This window comes from Orycteropus afer, unplaced genomic scaffold, assembly GCF_000298275.1.
Source record: "Orycteropus afer afer isolate SDZICR_OR568_19922 unplaced genomic scaffold, OryAfe1.0 scaffold00484, whole genome shotgun sequence".
In the NCBI taxonomy this organism is placed as follows: domain Eukaryota; kingdom Metazoa; phylum Chordata; class Mammalia; order Tubulidentata; family Orycteropodidae; genus Orycteropus; species Orycteropus afer.
The window spans coordinates 871,729-885,761 of NW_006922071.1; the positions used below are offsets into that span (position 1 = coordinate 871,729).

Genomic DNA, 14,033 nt, shown 5'->3' on the forward strand with positions numbered 1-14,033 from the left:
TATTCACCCACCCCAGAAAGCAATCTTCTGGGTAAAGGGCCCCTGGATTTAAGGTGCATCTGACCCAAGTCATGGCATTTTCAATAGCTTCATAGCATGTGAAAGCTCGACAATGAATAGGTAAGAGTAAAGAAGAATTGATGTTTCCAAATTATTTTGTTGATGAATATTGAATGTAGCATGGACTAACAGAACAATGAATAAATCTGTCTTAGAAAAAGTACAGCCAGAATGCTTAGAATCAAGGATGGAGACACTTCATCTCATGTACTTTGGACATGTTATCAGGAGGCATCAGTCCCTCAAGAAGGTAAAGCAGAGGTTCAGTGGAAAAGAGGGAAACCCTCCATGAGGTGCACTGATACCATGGCTGCTACAATGAGCTCAAACACAGCAGTGATTGTGAGGACGTCACGTCATTCTGTTCTATGTAGGGTTGCTGTGAGTCTGGACTGACTTGCTGGCACCTAACAACAAAAATAACAAAAACAAAGTGTACTATTGAGTGACTACATCAGGTTCCCAGGCTGGTGATGGGCCAAAACCCCCAAGAACATGGCACAAGACTCACATAATCATAGAAGAAGAGGGTTAATATTTGGGCACTTGACTTTCCTACCAATATTTTTTAATCCCAGAAACAGTGGTAATCAATGGAGCGTTATATAGGTTAAGCTAGGAGAGATTTATACTTTTTTATTTCCTTTCTTCCTTTCCCCTTCAACATTCTGGAGGATCTAATTCTTGAAAAGAGTATGTGTGTGTATGTGTGTGTGTGTGTGTGTGTGTTTATGTGAGTATGTTTGTAGGGGGAAGATTTATTTTAGATGCAGAGACACAATCTCATTCACCATTTCCTTCATTCACTTCACCAAACAGTGTTCCAGTTTAGGCTGTCGTTTCATTCATTCTCATGTATTAAATTCATCTATTTTTCATGTAAAAAATGCAACAACAAGATCTAGCTTAAAATAATTACTGTTTTAGTAAATCTTACGATTTTGTGAATGAGAATCCAGGCAAGGCTTGGTTTGGCGAATTTTCCAATTCAAATGGCATTAGTGAAGGTTACAGTTAATGGACTGGACTAGATATTCTGAGATAGTTTCACTCACATATCTGGTCCACAGTCAGGGATCATTGTAAAGCTGAGCTCAGATGTCTGTCAACCAGAGCCCTGTGGGTTCTCCAGTATGGTAGTCTTGGGTAGTCAGGTTTCTTAGGTGACAGATCAGAGCTCTTAGCGTAAGTGTTCCAGTGAGAAAGGTAGAACCTGTGTGGTGTTTTATGTTAGAGTAACTATTATAATCAGAATGACTTGAAAGTTGTGAAACCAGTTTGAGATACCATTGAGGAGCAGGAAAATTAAAAAAAAAAAAAAAACATAGTGCATGACTACTGTTTGGAAGCAATTGTGGAAGACAAACAAAACTGTTACATATGTCCACCCCGCTGAGTTGAGACTGCTTAATAAACTCTCAACAGAAATGGTCACAGTTAACTGTTCCCTGCATTAAAAGGTAAAATTAGCTGTCAAATGGTTATACATTTGCACCAGATGTACACAAGGAAATAACAAGGATATGTAAATAAGAGATACTCAGAAGGGACTTCCCCAGACTTTTCAAAATTCCATAAGCTGAAGGAAAAGTAAGATGCACATTTTCAAAAACAACTCTTCCTATCTCGAAATGTCCCACCTCTACCCTAATTCATTATTTCAGAAAGCTATGCTTAATATCTTTGGTTGTCCAACAAAAGACATGAACTCCCTTTAGAAGATTCTCTGCTGGATCAAGCAGAAGGCAACAGGGAATATTTTTTTAACAGTCTGATAGAATCTGTACAAGGCCCTGGAGGAAATACTTTAATATCCTCCTTATTACAAAATGATATTCATTTAAACAATACATTCTATGAACAGGACCACAATAGAAGGGCCCAGATGGAATGGGAGAAAAGTTTGACAGAAATCAAATTTGTAAAAAGTCAAGACTTACTGAACCAGGCTAGACTAGAGTACTCCCTGAAACTATTGCCCATAGATCTTGTTTAAACCTTGAACCAAAACTTTCCCCTGAGGTCACCTTTTAGGGAAATAACACATCAGTGCACAAAATAAAGAATAGCATCACTGAATACTGTGCTCCAGTAAAAAAAAAAAAAAATTCCATATGAGACCACTCCTCGGAAGGAAGGTTGGGCAATCCTACTTCCGTAGTGATACTGCCTCGGAAACCCAAGGAGGGGTCACTATGAGTCGGGGCTGACTCAACGGCACGTAACAACAACAATATGAGACCAAAAGTTCAACAATCATTCTAAAGCATAGATAAGAATATAATGGGGCCAGGAAATTTAGAACACTGGAAATGGAACAAGCAGAGAGCACTTAAACAGAATGTCATTACTCTGTGAAAAAAGTAACCAAGGTCACAGAAACGTGTACTGAAATTGTCAAATGGTAACCAACCTGCTGTGGAAATGCAAAGTTATTTTTTAAAATATAATCTAATGAAAAAAAGAGAGGGTGAAGAGGATTGATTTTTTAGAAAATTCTCTCTTCAATTTAAGGTAACATTTTAGAATGGGAGATTTTATATGATAATTATTTCCTTCTGCTTGGCCTATGAACCTCCCGATGATACATTCAGCAATCCTGTTGGGGAGAGAATCTTAATACAATGGAACTGTTGAGGGTCCATTGTAGAAAGAAAGGAGGTCACAGAATCTCAGAATGAAATGAGCTTCTAGATAGTTCTGCAATTCTGCAAACAGGACTCATTGACAGCTGTCACAATTTTTCTGGACTAATGCTATGAGGAAGTGGAACAGGTTTCTGAGTTTCCCCAGGAGACCACTCAGCTGTCAGCCGCAAAATGAAAAACAGCTCAGTAGGGATTATTTTTAGCATGTTAAATCCAGAGAACCGCAGTGTAACATTGATTCCATCCACGCCATACTTACTAACTTTACTCGCAATTATGGAGAAATTATACTGCGCAGTGCTTTCTCTGTCTAGTAATTCATTAGTGGCAATGGTTCCGTCAGTTCCATCTATTGTAAAGTAGCTGTCCCCATCACTCTTCCAATCTATGAGGTACCTGTATATGAAAAGAGTAGATGCAAATTTGCAATGATTACGTGTTAATCATAGTGGCAGTCACGCTCACTTGACACAGTTCCTTATTTTTCTCCCTTAGCTATTACCTACCTTGCAATAAAGAAGAGTGTAACTGACAGCTTCTTTATTACAAAGTCAGTATGCTCAAGGGGAAAGTGGAAATAATGAAAGATTTAGTACTCCTGCTGTTCATATTATTTTAGGGTCTTGACACCTTGAAAGCTCAGCAGAGACTGAAATTTTAAAGCTGACGATGGGTTTCCTTAACCTGCTGAATATTAAAACTTTTCTCAAACAGCAAAAGAGTCATTAAAGGGGGTTGTAGGAAGAACTGGTGGCAGTCAGGGTGTGAGAAATCTGGAAGCAGCTACAAAAAAACTTAGGCCAGGACAGAAGTGGAATGTGTGTATCTCTATGGACAAAGAAAACACATTATTGAAAAAAAGGGGATATTTTTCAACTGACAACCTGGTAATTGTCTAGAAATATCTCTACTTAAACACATATAAAATACCATTGTTGGACTATTGTTTTATTATGCTATATGTCAGAAAAATTTTCTTAAAAAAAAAAATGACCTTGGCTAATAATAATATATATCTCAATCTTCTTTATTGGCCAACATACTTGATAATACTGGATGTTGCCTTTCTCATGTGAAGCAGCTGGATTAGAGAATCCAAGAAAATGAGAAACATAAGAAAAATTGCATTTACTTAAATCTATAAAGAACAGTAGACAGAAGAGTTAAAATACTTAAAATTTGTTTTCAATAATATAGATTCCATAATAATAATAATAATAATGATAACTAACATTTTGAAAGTGTACTATGTAGCAGCCATTGTTCTAAATGCTTATAAAGTTATTATATCTCCATGAAAGACCTAAAAATGAGTATTGTTAATTTCCAAAAGGAAATTAATAATTTAATTTTTAAATTATCACTGATTCATAGAGACATTAAATGTTTTGTCAAGGTTCACATAGCTAGAAAGTTTTAGAACTGATACTTGAACCAGTTAGTCAATCTTCTCTACGTAAATATCATCATATGTTCTTATCAATCTTAACTACAACATTTTATGTGAAAGGGCTTTGCTAACCATAAGACACAGCACATGATTTAGTTATCACCATTTTCAGCCTGAGAGGCAAAGAAAAATCATTATAAATGGTGGTTAAAAGAATATGACATCATTGTAGCCATTCCCTCTAAATCCCAAAGTAAGTGATCAGCTTGTTTATCATGAAAATTTAGTAAATGCATGTATCTCAAGATAGCAAGTTATTATTTAGACAAGCTAGTTCTTTTAAAGTGAAACCATGGCATACCATTTTAGTGCTAGATCAAAATCATGTTGCCTTTACAGTTGAGATATATGACTTTTAAATTCATTAATATTTGATGGTATCAGATTCCTGAACTAGAGATGCCCAGTTTTGTAGCATCAGGATATGAACTGTGCTGTTAATTTGCCTTTTGATGATATCTCTGCTGCTGATTTGAGGGATGACAATGCATTGATGCCTACAATTTCAATGTCTCATGTGAATGCAAACAAAATTAAAAATGAAGTTAAGGCACCTTCAAATATCAGGAAGCACAAGGCTATCATGAGCTTAATTCTCACTGTTATATATATATTTCATTGTCTGAATAAGAAAAGATCCTATCACATGTCCTGCAGCACGTTTATTCAGCAGGGTATGTGCTCACTGTAAGGAGGAAATTGCTACTGAATCTCGTCACTGAATACAATCTTTCTGGAAGAATTGCCAATGTCAAATGACTGTGTTAAACTGTTCAATTCTTTAAATATTTGTTCAGTACACGTTATCCACAAGACACTGTACTAGGACTGGGACATAAAAAATAAAAATAAGGAAAGTGTGATGCCTGTCGTTGGCAGCTGGGGCAACCTATATAAAAAGAAGATTCCATTGTCTTATAAAGGGATGGAGAAGATCTTGCTGGACCACAAGAAGGAGACATCCAGCCAAACCTAATGGTTCAGGTAAGCCTTCCTGAAGAAGATGTTTGGTTGACATGTGAAGGCTATGTAGTAGTCACAGGAGAAGAGTAAGAGGAGAGGGACAGAAGTTGTGTTGTTTCTATTGTTACTATTACTGTAATTTGTGTGAACGTTTACAGAGCAAATTGGCTTTGCATTCAACAATCCATGCATATTTTGCTTTGTGACTTTTACTGCAGTCCTTACACTGTAACAGCATTCTTCCCTCTTCTTTCCCATGCCCCTCTGCCCTTTGTTCTTCCTTCCCATTGCCTTCCAACTTCCTAGCTTTATCCCTGGGGTCCTACTGATCTCCCATGCTTGATGGCTGTACTGAGTACATCCCCTCCAGATATTATTGCTCACCTTAAAGTTCTGTCTATTGTTTAGCTGTCATTTGGGTCAATGGGGTTAAGTTCAGTTGCTAGTTTTAATGGTGTCTAAGTACCATAATCTTCAGGTTTCTACCAGTCTACACCAGACCAGTAGGCTTGGTCATTTTTATGATTTGGAGTTTTGTTCCACATTTTCCCCCACCCTATCTGGTACTTCTTATTGTGATCCTTTCAGAGCAGTAAGCAGTGGTGGCTGTGTGTCATCAAGTTCCTGTGGTCTCAGAGTCATTGTGGCTAGGGCCATGTACTCCATTACTCCTTAGGACTAATTTGTTCCACATGCTTTTGATTTTCTTCACTCTTCTTTGCTCTGAAACCAAAAGTTGCACCTTAGATGGCCTCTCATAAGCTTTTAAGATCCCAGTTGCTACTCACCAAAGGAGGATGTTGAATACTGTCTTTGTAGACTATGTTATGTCAATTGACCTCAGTGTCCCCCAAGACTATGAGCTTGAGCTTCCATACCTCATGACTCATTCCCTCAGGGTGTTTTATTATGACAAAGACATTTTATAACTTTGTTCTCTCTATAATACATTCATGAATATATTTTCAGCACACGTAAATATATAGGTGGAGAAGCTTCTGTCAAAACATATATATTTGTGGTTGTAATTCTATTCACCTTTCCACCCCTGTTCAGCTTCAGTGTCTATCTATGCATCCATTCCTAAATTATTATTATTACTATACTGTAGAATTGTTTATGTAATTGTATTCACTTTTGTCACCTTTAACTCTCATGTTCCTCACTAAAGAAAAGAAGTATTCCAGGCAGCTGTAAAATACCACTGGAACTATGTATAGAAAAATATATGTTGTTAAGAATGGTACAGAAAAATATCTGATGGGTATAGTAAAAACAAAAGCTACAAATAATTTAGATCAAGGAGGGTATTGCACATTATATTAAGGAGATAGGAATTGGAACTCTAAGTGGTTAACATAATTGAAATGTATTATTTGGATCAAAGGCAGATCATTCTTAGTGCATATGATGGAAGCATATGAGGTGATCAAGTCTATAAGAATTTCATGTAATCCGGTAGCAAGGATTGAATAGATCCCTCCAGCTGTATGACTTTTAGCCGTTGTTTCTTTTTGCTAACAGTGCAATTGTTCCCAAATTAAATTATTCTACTCCTTTGTAAAAGAGTCATAAAAATGAGAGAGAAACAGGTCGGTAAATCAACTGGATTCAATGGGTGCCAAGAGATGTTGAACAATTAAATTAGGACAAGGAGAGTTCAGAGAAGAAGAGACAGATTCCAGAGATATTTGTAATGGAAAATCAAGTCTTAGTGTTTTTTTGGATGTGAGTGAAACAGCTGAGTAAAGAGTATGGTGATGATCATGCTAAAAGACAGATGAGAGGGAGGTTTGTAAAGGAAAAATGAAAAACTGAGATTAATTTCAGGTATGTTTATTTTAAGGTCCCAGTGAAACTTATAAGAAATGTGCCTAGCAAAAATTGCATTTACAGACTCAGATATCAAGAACAATCCAGAGGCAGGCTCAGGTTTATAAATAACAGAAATCCCAGAGAGTTTGCTGAGCAAAATTTAGAGCCATTGGCAAGGATTGCAAAGACCCTTGCACCTCTTTGAAGTTTAGCCAGTGCTTCCTTTTGCTACCAGGACAGTTGTTCCCAAGTTAAACTATACCACTCTTTAGTGTCACTAAGACAAGAAGGAGTAACCAAGATTATAAAGCAACTTGATTCAATGAGTGCTGAGAAGTAGTAGCAATGACTAGCACTATAAAAGTTGACCAATGCTTGTCTGACAATTTCTTGTACTGTGGTGGCTTTTTTATTGTTTTGATGCTGTAAGCTATGCCATTGGTATTTCAAATACTAACAGGGTCATCCATGGTTTACAGGTTTTAGCAGAGCTTCTAGACTAAGATAGACTAGGAAAATAGGAAAATGGCTTGGTGTTATATTTAAAAGAAAGAAAGAAATGGAGCCAATGAATACCCTATATATAACAGCAAAACACTGTATAATATAATTTTGGAAGATGAGCCCCTTATGTTAAAAGGCACCAAAATATGACTGGCGCAGAGCTGCCTCCTCAAAGTAGAGTTGACCTTAGTGAGGTCAATGTCAATGGAGTAACATTTTTTAGATCTTTTGTTGATGTTGCCTGTCTCAAAACAAAACAAAACAAAACAAAACAAAAAATAGCTTCAAACATCCATTAGTATCAGAAGGAAGAATGTATGAAGAATGAATCAAGGAAAATTGAAAATATTCAAAAATAAAATATAATTATTAAGGTCAATATCCTAGGCATTAGTGAGATTAATTGGACCAATATCAATCATTTTGAATCAGATAATCATATGGTCCACTATGCTGGGAATTATATATTAAAGAAGAATGATGTCACTTTTATCACCAAAAAGAACATTTCAAGATCTAGACTTGTAGAACAGTGAATTACTTAATATAGCCTTTCTAATCAGAGATTTACAGAAGAGGAACTCTTGTGGAACATTGGTTAAATCATTCCACTGCTAACCAAAAGATCAGTGATTAGAACCCTCCATCAGCTCTACAGGAGAAAGGTCAGGTAGTCTGATTCCATAAAGATGCACAGCATAGAAAACCTTCTGTAGAAGTTCTACTCTGTCCTACAAGGTTGCTATGACTTGGAATCAAGTCAATGTCAGTGAGTGTGGTTTTGAACCACTGCCTCCATTTTGTGATGTATTGTAAATTTTAGCCTCTATGCCGGTGATTAGGAGCTCTGGTGGCATAGTGCCTAAGGCATTTGACTGATAACCAGAAGGCTAGAGGTTCAAACCCACAAGCCACTCCTCAGAAGGAAGATTGGGCAATCTACTTCCATAGTGTGACTGCTTTGGAAACCCAAGGAGGGGTTACTATGAGTCAAATCTGACTTGATGACAAAGAGATGTTTTTGTTTGTTTGTTTTCTTTTCTTTTGGATGCCGTGGGTATGGTCACTTTTTGGAGTGAGCTGTCCATTATGTTAATGAGGTTGGATTGGAGTGGGATATATCTTCAGTTATCACCTTACTAAATTGTGACTTAAGTCATTACTTACAGCTTCTTTGAGGGCATGGTCCACATTCAGTATATATGAATGCACTGAAAAAATTATCTTTGTTGCTGTTGATCTTGAATCTGGTTCATCAGAATCTGATCTCTGCTTTCTGGCAATTGAGTCCTCAGCCTATCACCTGATCTGATTCATCAGCTTCTATAGCCTTGTGAATCAGTAGCCTATTGTCTGAACTGCCCATTTGGGTTTGTCAGCCCCTGCAACCATAGGAGATCTGGTGGCATAGTGCCTAAGATATTGGACTGCTGATCAGAAGGCTGATGATTCAAACCCACCAGCCACTCCTTGGAAGGAAGGTTGGGCAATCTACTTCTATATTGTTATCACCTAAGAAACCCAAGAAGGAGTCACTATGAGTCAATTCTGACTTGACAACAGTGCATTTGGTGCAACTATGTGAGTGAGGAGAATCCCCCAGACTGATGTATGGCCCACAGATTTGGGATGTGCCAACCTCCACAACCACATGAGCCATTTCCTTGGAGTTCACAAGTACTGTGAAATGTTACGGCTAATTACAGAACCCCAAAGTGAGAGAAAGAGCTCTGCTCGTGTAGAGAGGAGCTCTGGTGGTACAGTGGTTAAAATATTGGGCTGCTAACCAAAAGATTGGTGGTTCAAATCCTCCAGTTATTCTGTGGGTGAAAGATGAGGCAATATCCTTCTGTAAAGATTTACAGCCTTGTGAGTGGAACAATAGTTTGGGAAATTTGGACATTTGGCAAATCTTTAACCTCCACCTCATTGGGAACAGCCTTGTGCGGAACCCTCTAAAAGAAATTATTCATGTATTTGGTATCAAAATGGTGGGGTTCACTGTGGTTTTCACAAAAGGGGATACATAGGAGTATGAGAAAGCTTTAGTTTCTGGATAGGATAAAAATCACTCATGGGTTAGAACAGCTGTTGTATTGTAATCAATAACCCAAGGTAAAATATATTAATGGGAAATATGAATGGTGGCTCTAACTCCTGAGGAACTGGCTAGATTGATGTATATGGAAATACAGAGTGATAAGGGAAGAGTTAGAATTATAATTCCGTGGTAGCTGTTATCAGTAATAGCATCAATAGAATAGGAAAAAGAATGTACTGAACCAAACTCAGATCCCATTCAGTCAAAGTTGTGACTGCTAGTCTCAGAGCTCACCAAGAAAGGACATATAGTGTTGGAATTCCTATGACCACAGATCACTAAGAACATAGTCCAGGAGGGGAAAGAGCAAAACCAAGAAACTGTTGAAACTAAGGGATGCATATATATAGTAAAAGAGTTGCTTCAATTTGTATATCAGTGGTGTCAGCTTCCTGCGGAACCATTATTAAAATGGATTGTATGAGTGACCAAATTAGGGGCAGTGTCTTTTGTATTGAATGCTACAGAATGGAAAAATATGTTTGGATTGATATGACACTCACAGCTCACTATGAAACAATCACACATTATGATACCAGATCCATCCAGTTAGATGGCATGTTAACATGGAAGGGACAGCCAGCCTAGTGGACTAGACAAAATTTTCAGTGAGACTTGTATACTCTGAGTAGAAAAATGACCCCACTTCCCCTCTGAACACCCCAAGGAAGCAGCTAATGTGTAGCTTATGCAAGCCTTGCTGGACAGATTTGTAACAATCAGGAGTCACTCAATGAATATGCCCCTTGCATAAGTTATGGCATTGTGGTAATCAAGAGAGTCCTTCCACATGAGCACCCCTTGTAACCTGTTACTGTGAAACAAAGCAACAACTCAAGAAGACTTTTCAGATCTGTTGGCACAGGTTCCCTATATGAGTCTTACAGATGCAAGAAAAAAAGATTCATATGAGAATGGGAAGAGGCAATGGGGAAAGAATGTACCATAGCAGGATGGAGATTTTTTGATGGTTTCTAAGAAATAAGACGAATATAGCAGACATTGATAGCATTGAGACAAAATTTCTAATGCAGCACTACAAGAGATTGGGTGGACAGACAGAAACTCCGGCTGGCCAATAAATGTCAAAGAATCATAAACAAGTCTATTCTCTTCCCTTGAACCATGAGTAATTTAATCGTGGAAGTCCTACCTAACACCATTTGAAGAAGAGGTTCAGCTAGTTCATCAAGATAAGGATTGATGAGGAGGTTAGGATCTCCTGGTCCAGGCTCTAGCAGGGGCCTCAAGTCCATATGAACATGTGTCAGTACAATGGCCCAGTGTTGGGAAGAAATGTTCTTTAGACTTCTGGACACAAGAGCCTAAAGTACTGTTATCCCAAAACCTGTCAACAAAATCTTGAAGAGGCCTAAAGTTAGACTAGAGGGATATGAGTGCAACAGTTGATGAAAATAAGGGGACAGTTTGGGTGAAAATTGGAAGATTAAAACAATTTGTGTAGGAAATAATTCCAGCTCCCACCTACCTTATTCATTATCAGTGTTAATCCTATGCCTAATTGGAAAACACTCCCTCTAGCTAATTTGACTGCTAACCAAAAGACTGGCATTTCAAACCCATCAGTCACTCCTCAGTAGGAAGGTTGGGCATTCTACTTTCATAGTGATACTGCCTCAGAAACCAAAGGAGGGGTCGCTATGAGCCAGTTCTAACTCAATAGCAATGAGTTTGGTTTTGGTTTGTTTAGTTTATATTGTAGAACTGAAGATGTTTAAGTCTTCCCCTAGGCCATTACTGTTTGGACATGGTAAATGGGAATCTTTATAATTGCCCACACCCAATCAAGTTGTTAGTTTGCAATAGTATAGGATACATGGTAGACAAAAGATTACTGCTTTGATTAAAGACATGAAAAAGTCTGGAGTATTAGTGCCAACCAGTCTCTACAGAAGAGCCCTCTATGGCCCATGCAAAAGGCAGATGGCTCATAGAGGCTGACAGTAGACTACTGAGACCTAAATAAAAATCTCACCAGTGCCTTCAGTTGTTCCAGACATCACAGTATCAACAGTGCAGAAAATATAGCAGGCTAAAGGAGACTGATACTTCGTGATTGATCTTAGTGATTGTCTGATTCTTGATCCCAATCTTAGAAAATAATCAGTTCCAGTTTGTTTTCACACAAGAAGGATCTCAACATACTTTCAGTGTTGCCACAGAGTTACTTGAATTCACTGGCTTAATGTCCCAGTTTGTTCAGAAGACACTTGTATGTTGTGCAGATCTCAACTGTAGTAATATATTACAGTTATATTATTATGTTAATTTCAAACACAGAAGAACAGGATAGGGCAGATTTGAAAGCAGTGGTGGTCCACATGACTGAGAGGGACACCAGTTAATAAATCCAACAATAATCCAAGGCCCTTCCCAAATGGCAAGATTCTTGGGAATAACTTGAGAAAGAGTCATCCATGACATTCTGCAGGGAATCAAGAATAAGTTGCTGTCACTACCTACACCCCAAACTAAGCAGGATTCCCAACATGTGATTGGTCTATTTGGATTTGGGAGAATGCATATTCCACACCTGGGAATATTGTTGGCTTTTATCCATAAAACCACATGAAAGAGAATTGCAACAGCAAGCTATGTATGAATTCTTGAAGTGATGCTCTCTTTGCCTTTAGGCCCTTATGTAACACATTCAGAAATAATTTTGGAAGTGTCTGTCACATGGGTTTATGAAGACTGGAGCTTAGGGAAAATATTGAGAATTTGGTCTTATTGGTACAACTGGAATTCTGGACCAGGAGGTCCACAAATTGAAATTTGCCAGACCTTCCCATTTAAAAGGCAGTTAAAAATCAAACCCAATGCCATAGAATTGATTCTCACTCACAGTGACTCTATAGGAAAGAGTAGAACAGCCTCATATGGTTTCTAAAGCTGTGAATCATAATGGAAGCTTACTACTTCATTGTTTTCCTGCAAAGCAGCTGTTGGGTTCGAACCACCAATATTTTGGCTAGCACCAGAATACTTTAACCACTATTCCACCCGAGGTCCTTTGAAAGGCACTTATTCGTTCACTATTGGGTATTGATTAAGATTACCTCAATAACAGAGGACATAAAATGATCATGAGACTTAAAATACCCATAATATCTTGGGTGACATCTGCAAAATACCCTAATAAGGAAATCAGTGCCCAGAATAATCCCATATTAAAATGGAAATGTTCATACAAAATCAAGCTACTGGGGGAATGTAGGGAGGCACCCACCATATCCACTATCTGATAAGCTGCCAGACCCTAATGCCACAAGGACAGTAACCTATGAACAAGTTATTGCTGATCAGCAGAAGGCTTCTTGGTTCACAGACAGCAGTTTAAGGTTACATGGACAACATTTGATGTGGAAGCTTCTACATTAAAACCATCAGATAGAAAGACTTTGATTGAAGGAGGTAAGAACATGTCAGCTTAATAGGCTGAACTGTGTTTTGTGATAGAAGAATTGGGTAATAGTGAGAGGCCATATGTTTGGATTTCTACTGACTCATGATCACTGCCAAATGGCTTGTATATGAGGTCAGGCAAAATGGGTAATGGAAAATTCGACTGGTAAGGGGAAACACATGTGTGGCATGGACCTATGGAAAGCATTCTGGGAATTTAAAGGGAATATTAGTTTAGGGCATGCCAATGTCCATCAAAAGAACCCCCTTCCTGGATTGGAAGGTGATTGGAATCAGGAAGTACACAAGCTGGTATGCTCCCTTGAGTTGGCCAATTGGGTCCATGAAATAAGTGGACATAAGGTGCTGCAGCAATGCCCTGATGGGATGAATTTACATACATCCCTCTTGTACTCTCTAAGGCAAAATATGTCAACAAGCACTAGTCTGCGAGCAAAAAAAGATAGTGGTTTCAGATGGCTATGGCACAGGTTCCCTAGACGAAAGCCATGCACGTAAATAACAAGTTGATTTTACTAGATCAGTGATGCCAGTGGCACCAAATGGTTACAAATGGATCCCCACAAGAAGAGATACTTATTCTGGACTGGTCTTTGCATATCCTGTGACAGATGCAAATGCTAAGAACACCATTAAGGGATAGGAACAAAAGATACTGTAACAATTGGAGCCACCAATTTATATTCCCTCAGACAAGCAACATGTGTTGCAGCCCACAGGATGTAGAAATGGGCCAAGAAACAGCATATAAAATGGACATACTTTGTTGCATACCACCCTCAAAGTAATGGTTTGACAGAGAATTTGGAATGGGCAATCGAAATATTTGTTATCTAAAATGGGGGAGATAAAGGCATGAAGGGCTAGTTCACACACCTTCATGATTGTGTGCTCAAACTATTTCTCTGGGGGGTCTAATGAAGAGGGGTGGGGAAGATGCTGGTACCACTGTACAATTCTTCACCACACTACCTGAAATGGCTTATTTTTTTTTTTTTTTTACCCTGCTGGAAGCTGTCATGTATGAATTCTGTGAAATGTTATA

The 14,033-nt window shown here is 38.2% G+C and overlaps 1 protein-coding gene across 1 annotated transcript in view; it reads right to left on the reverse strand.

Annotated features, from left to right (window-relative positions):
• The window catches only part of CDH12 (cadherin 12), a 224,983-nt gene that overhangs the window by 55,660 nt on the left and 155,290 nt on the right, over positions 1 to 14,033 (reverse strand). Inside the window, exon 5 of the mRNA XM_007954957.2 lies at positions 2,968 to 3,104. Coding sequence (XP_007953148.1) covers positions 2,968 to 3,104 — 137 coding nt within the window. The remainder of the gene's footprint in view (positions 1 to 2,967; positions 3,105 to 14,033) is intronic.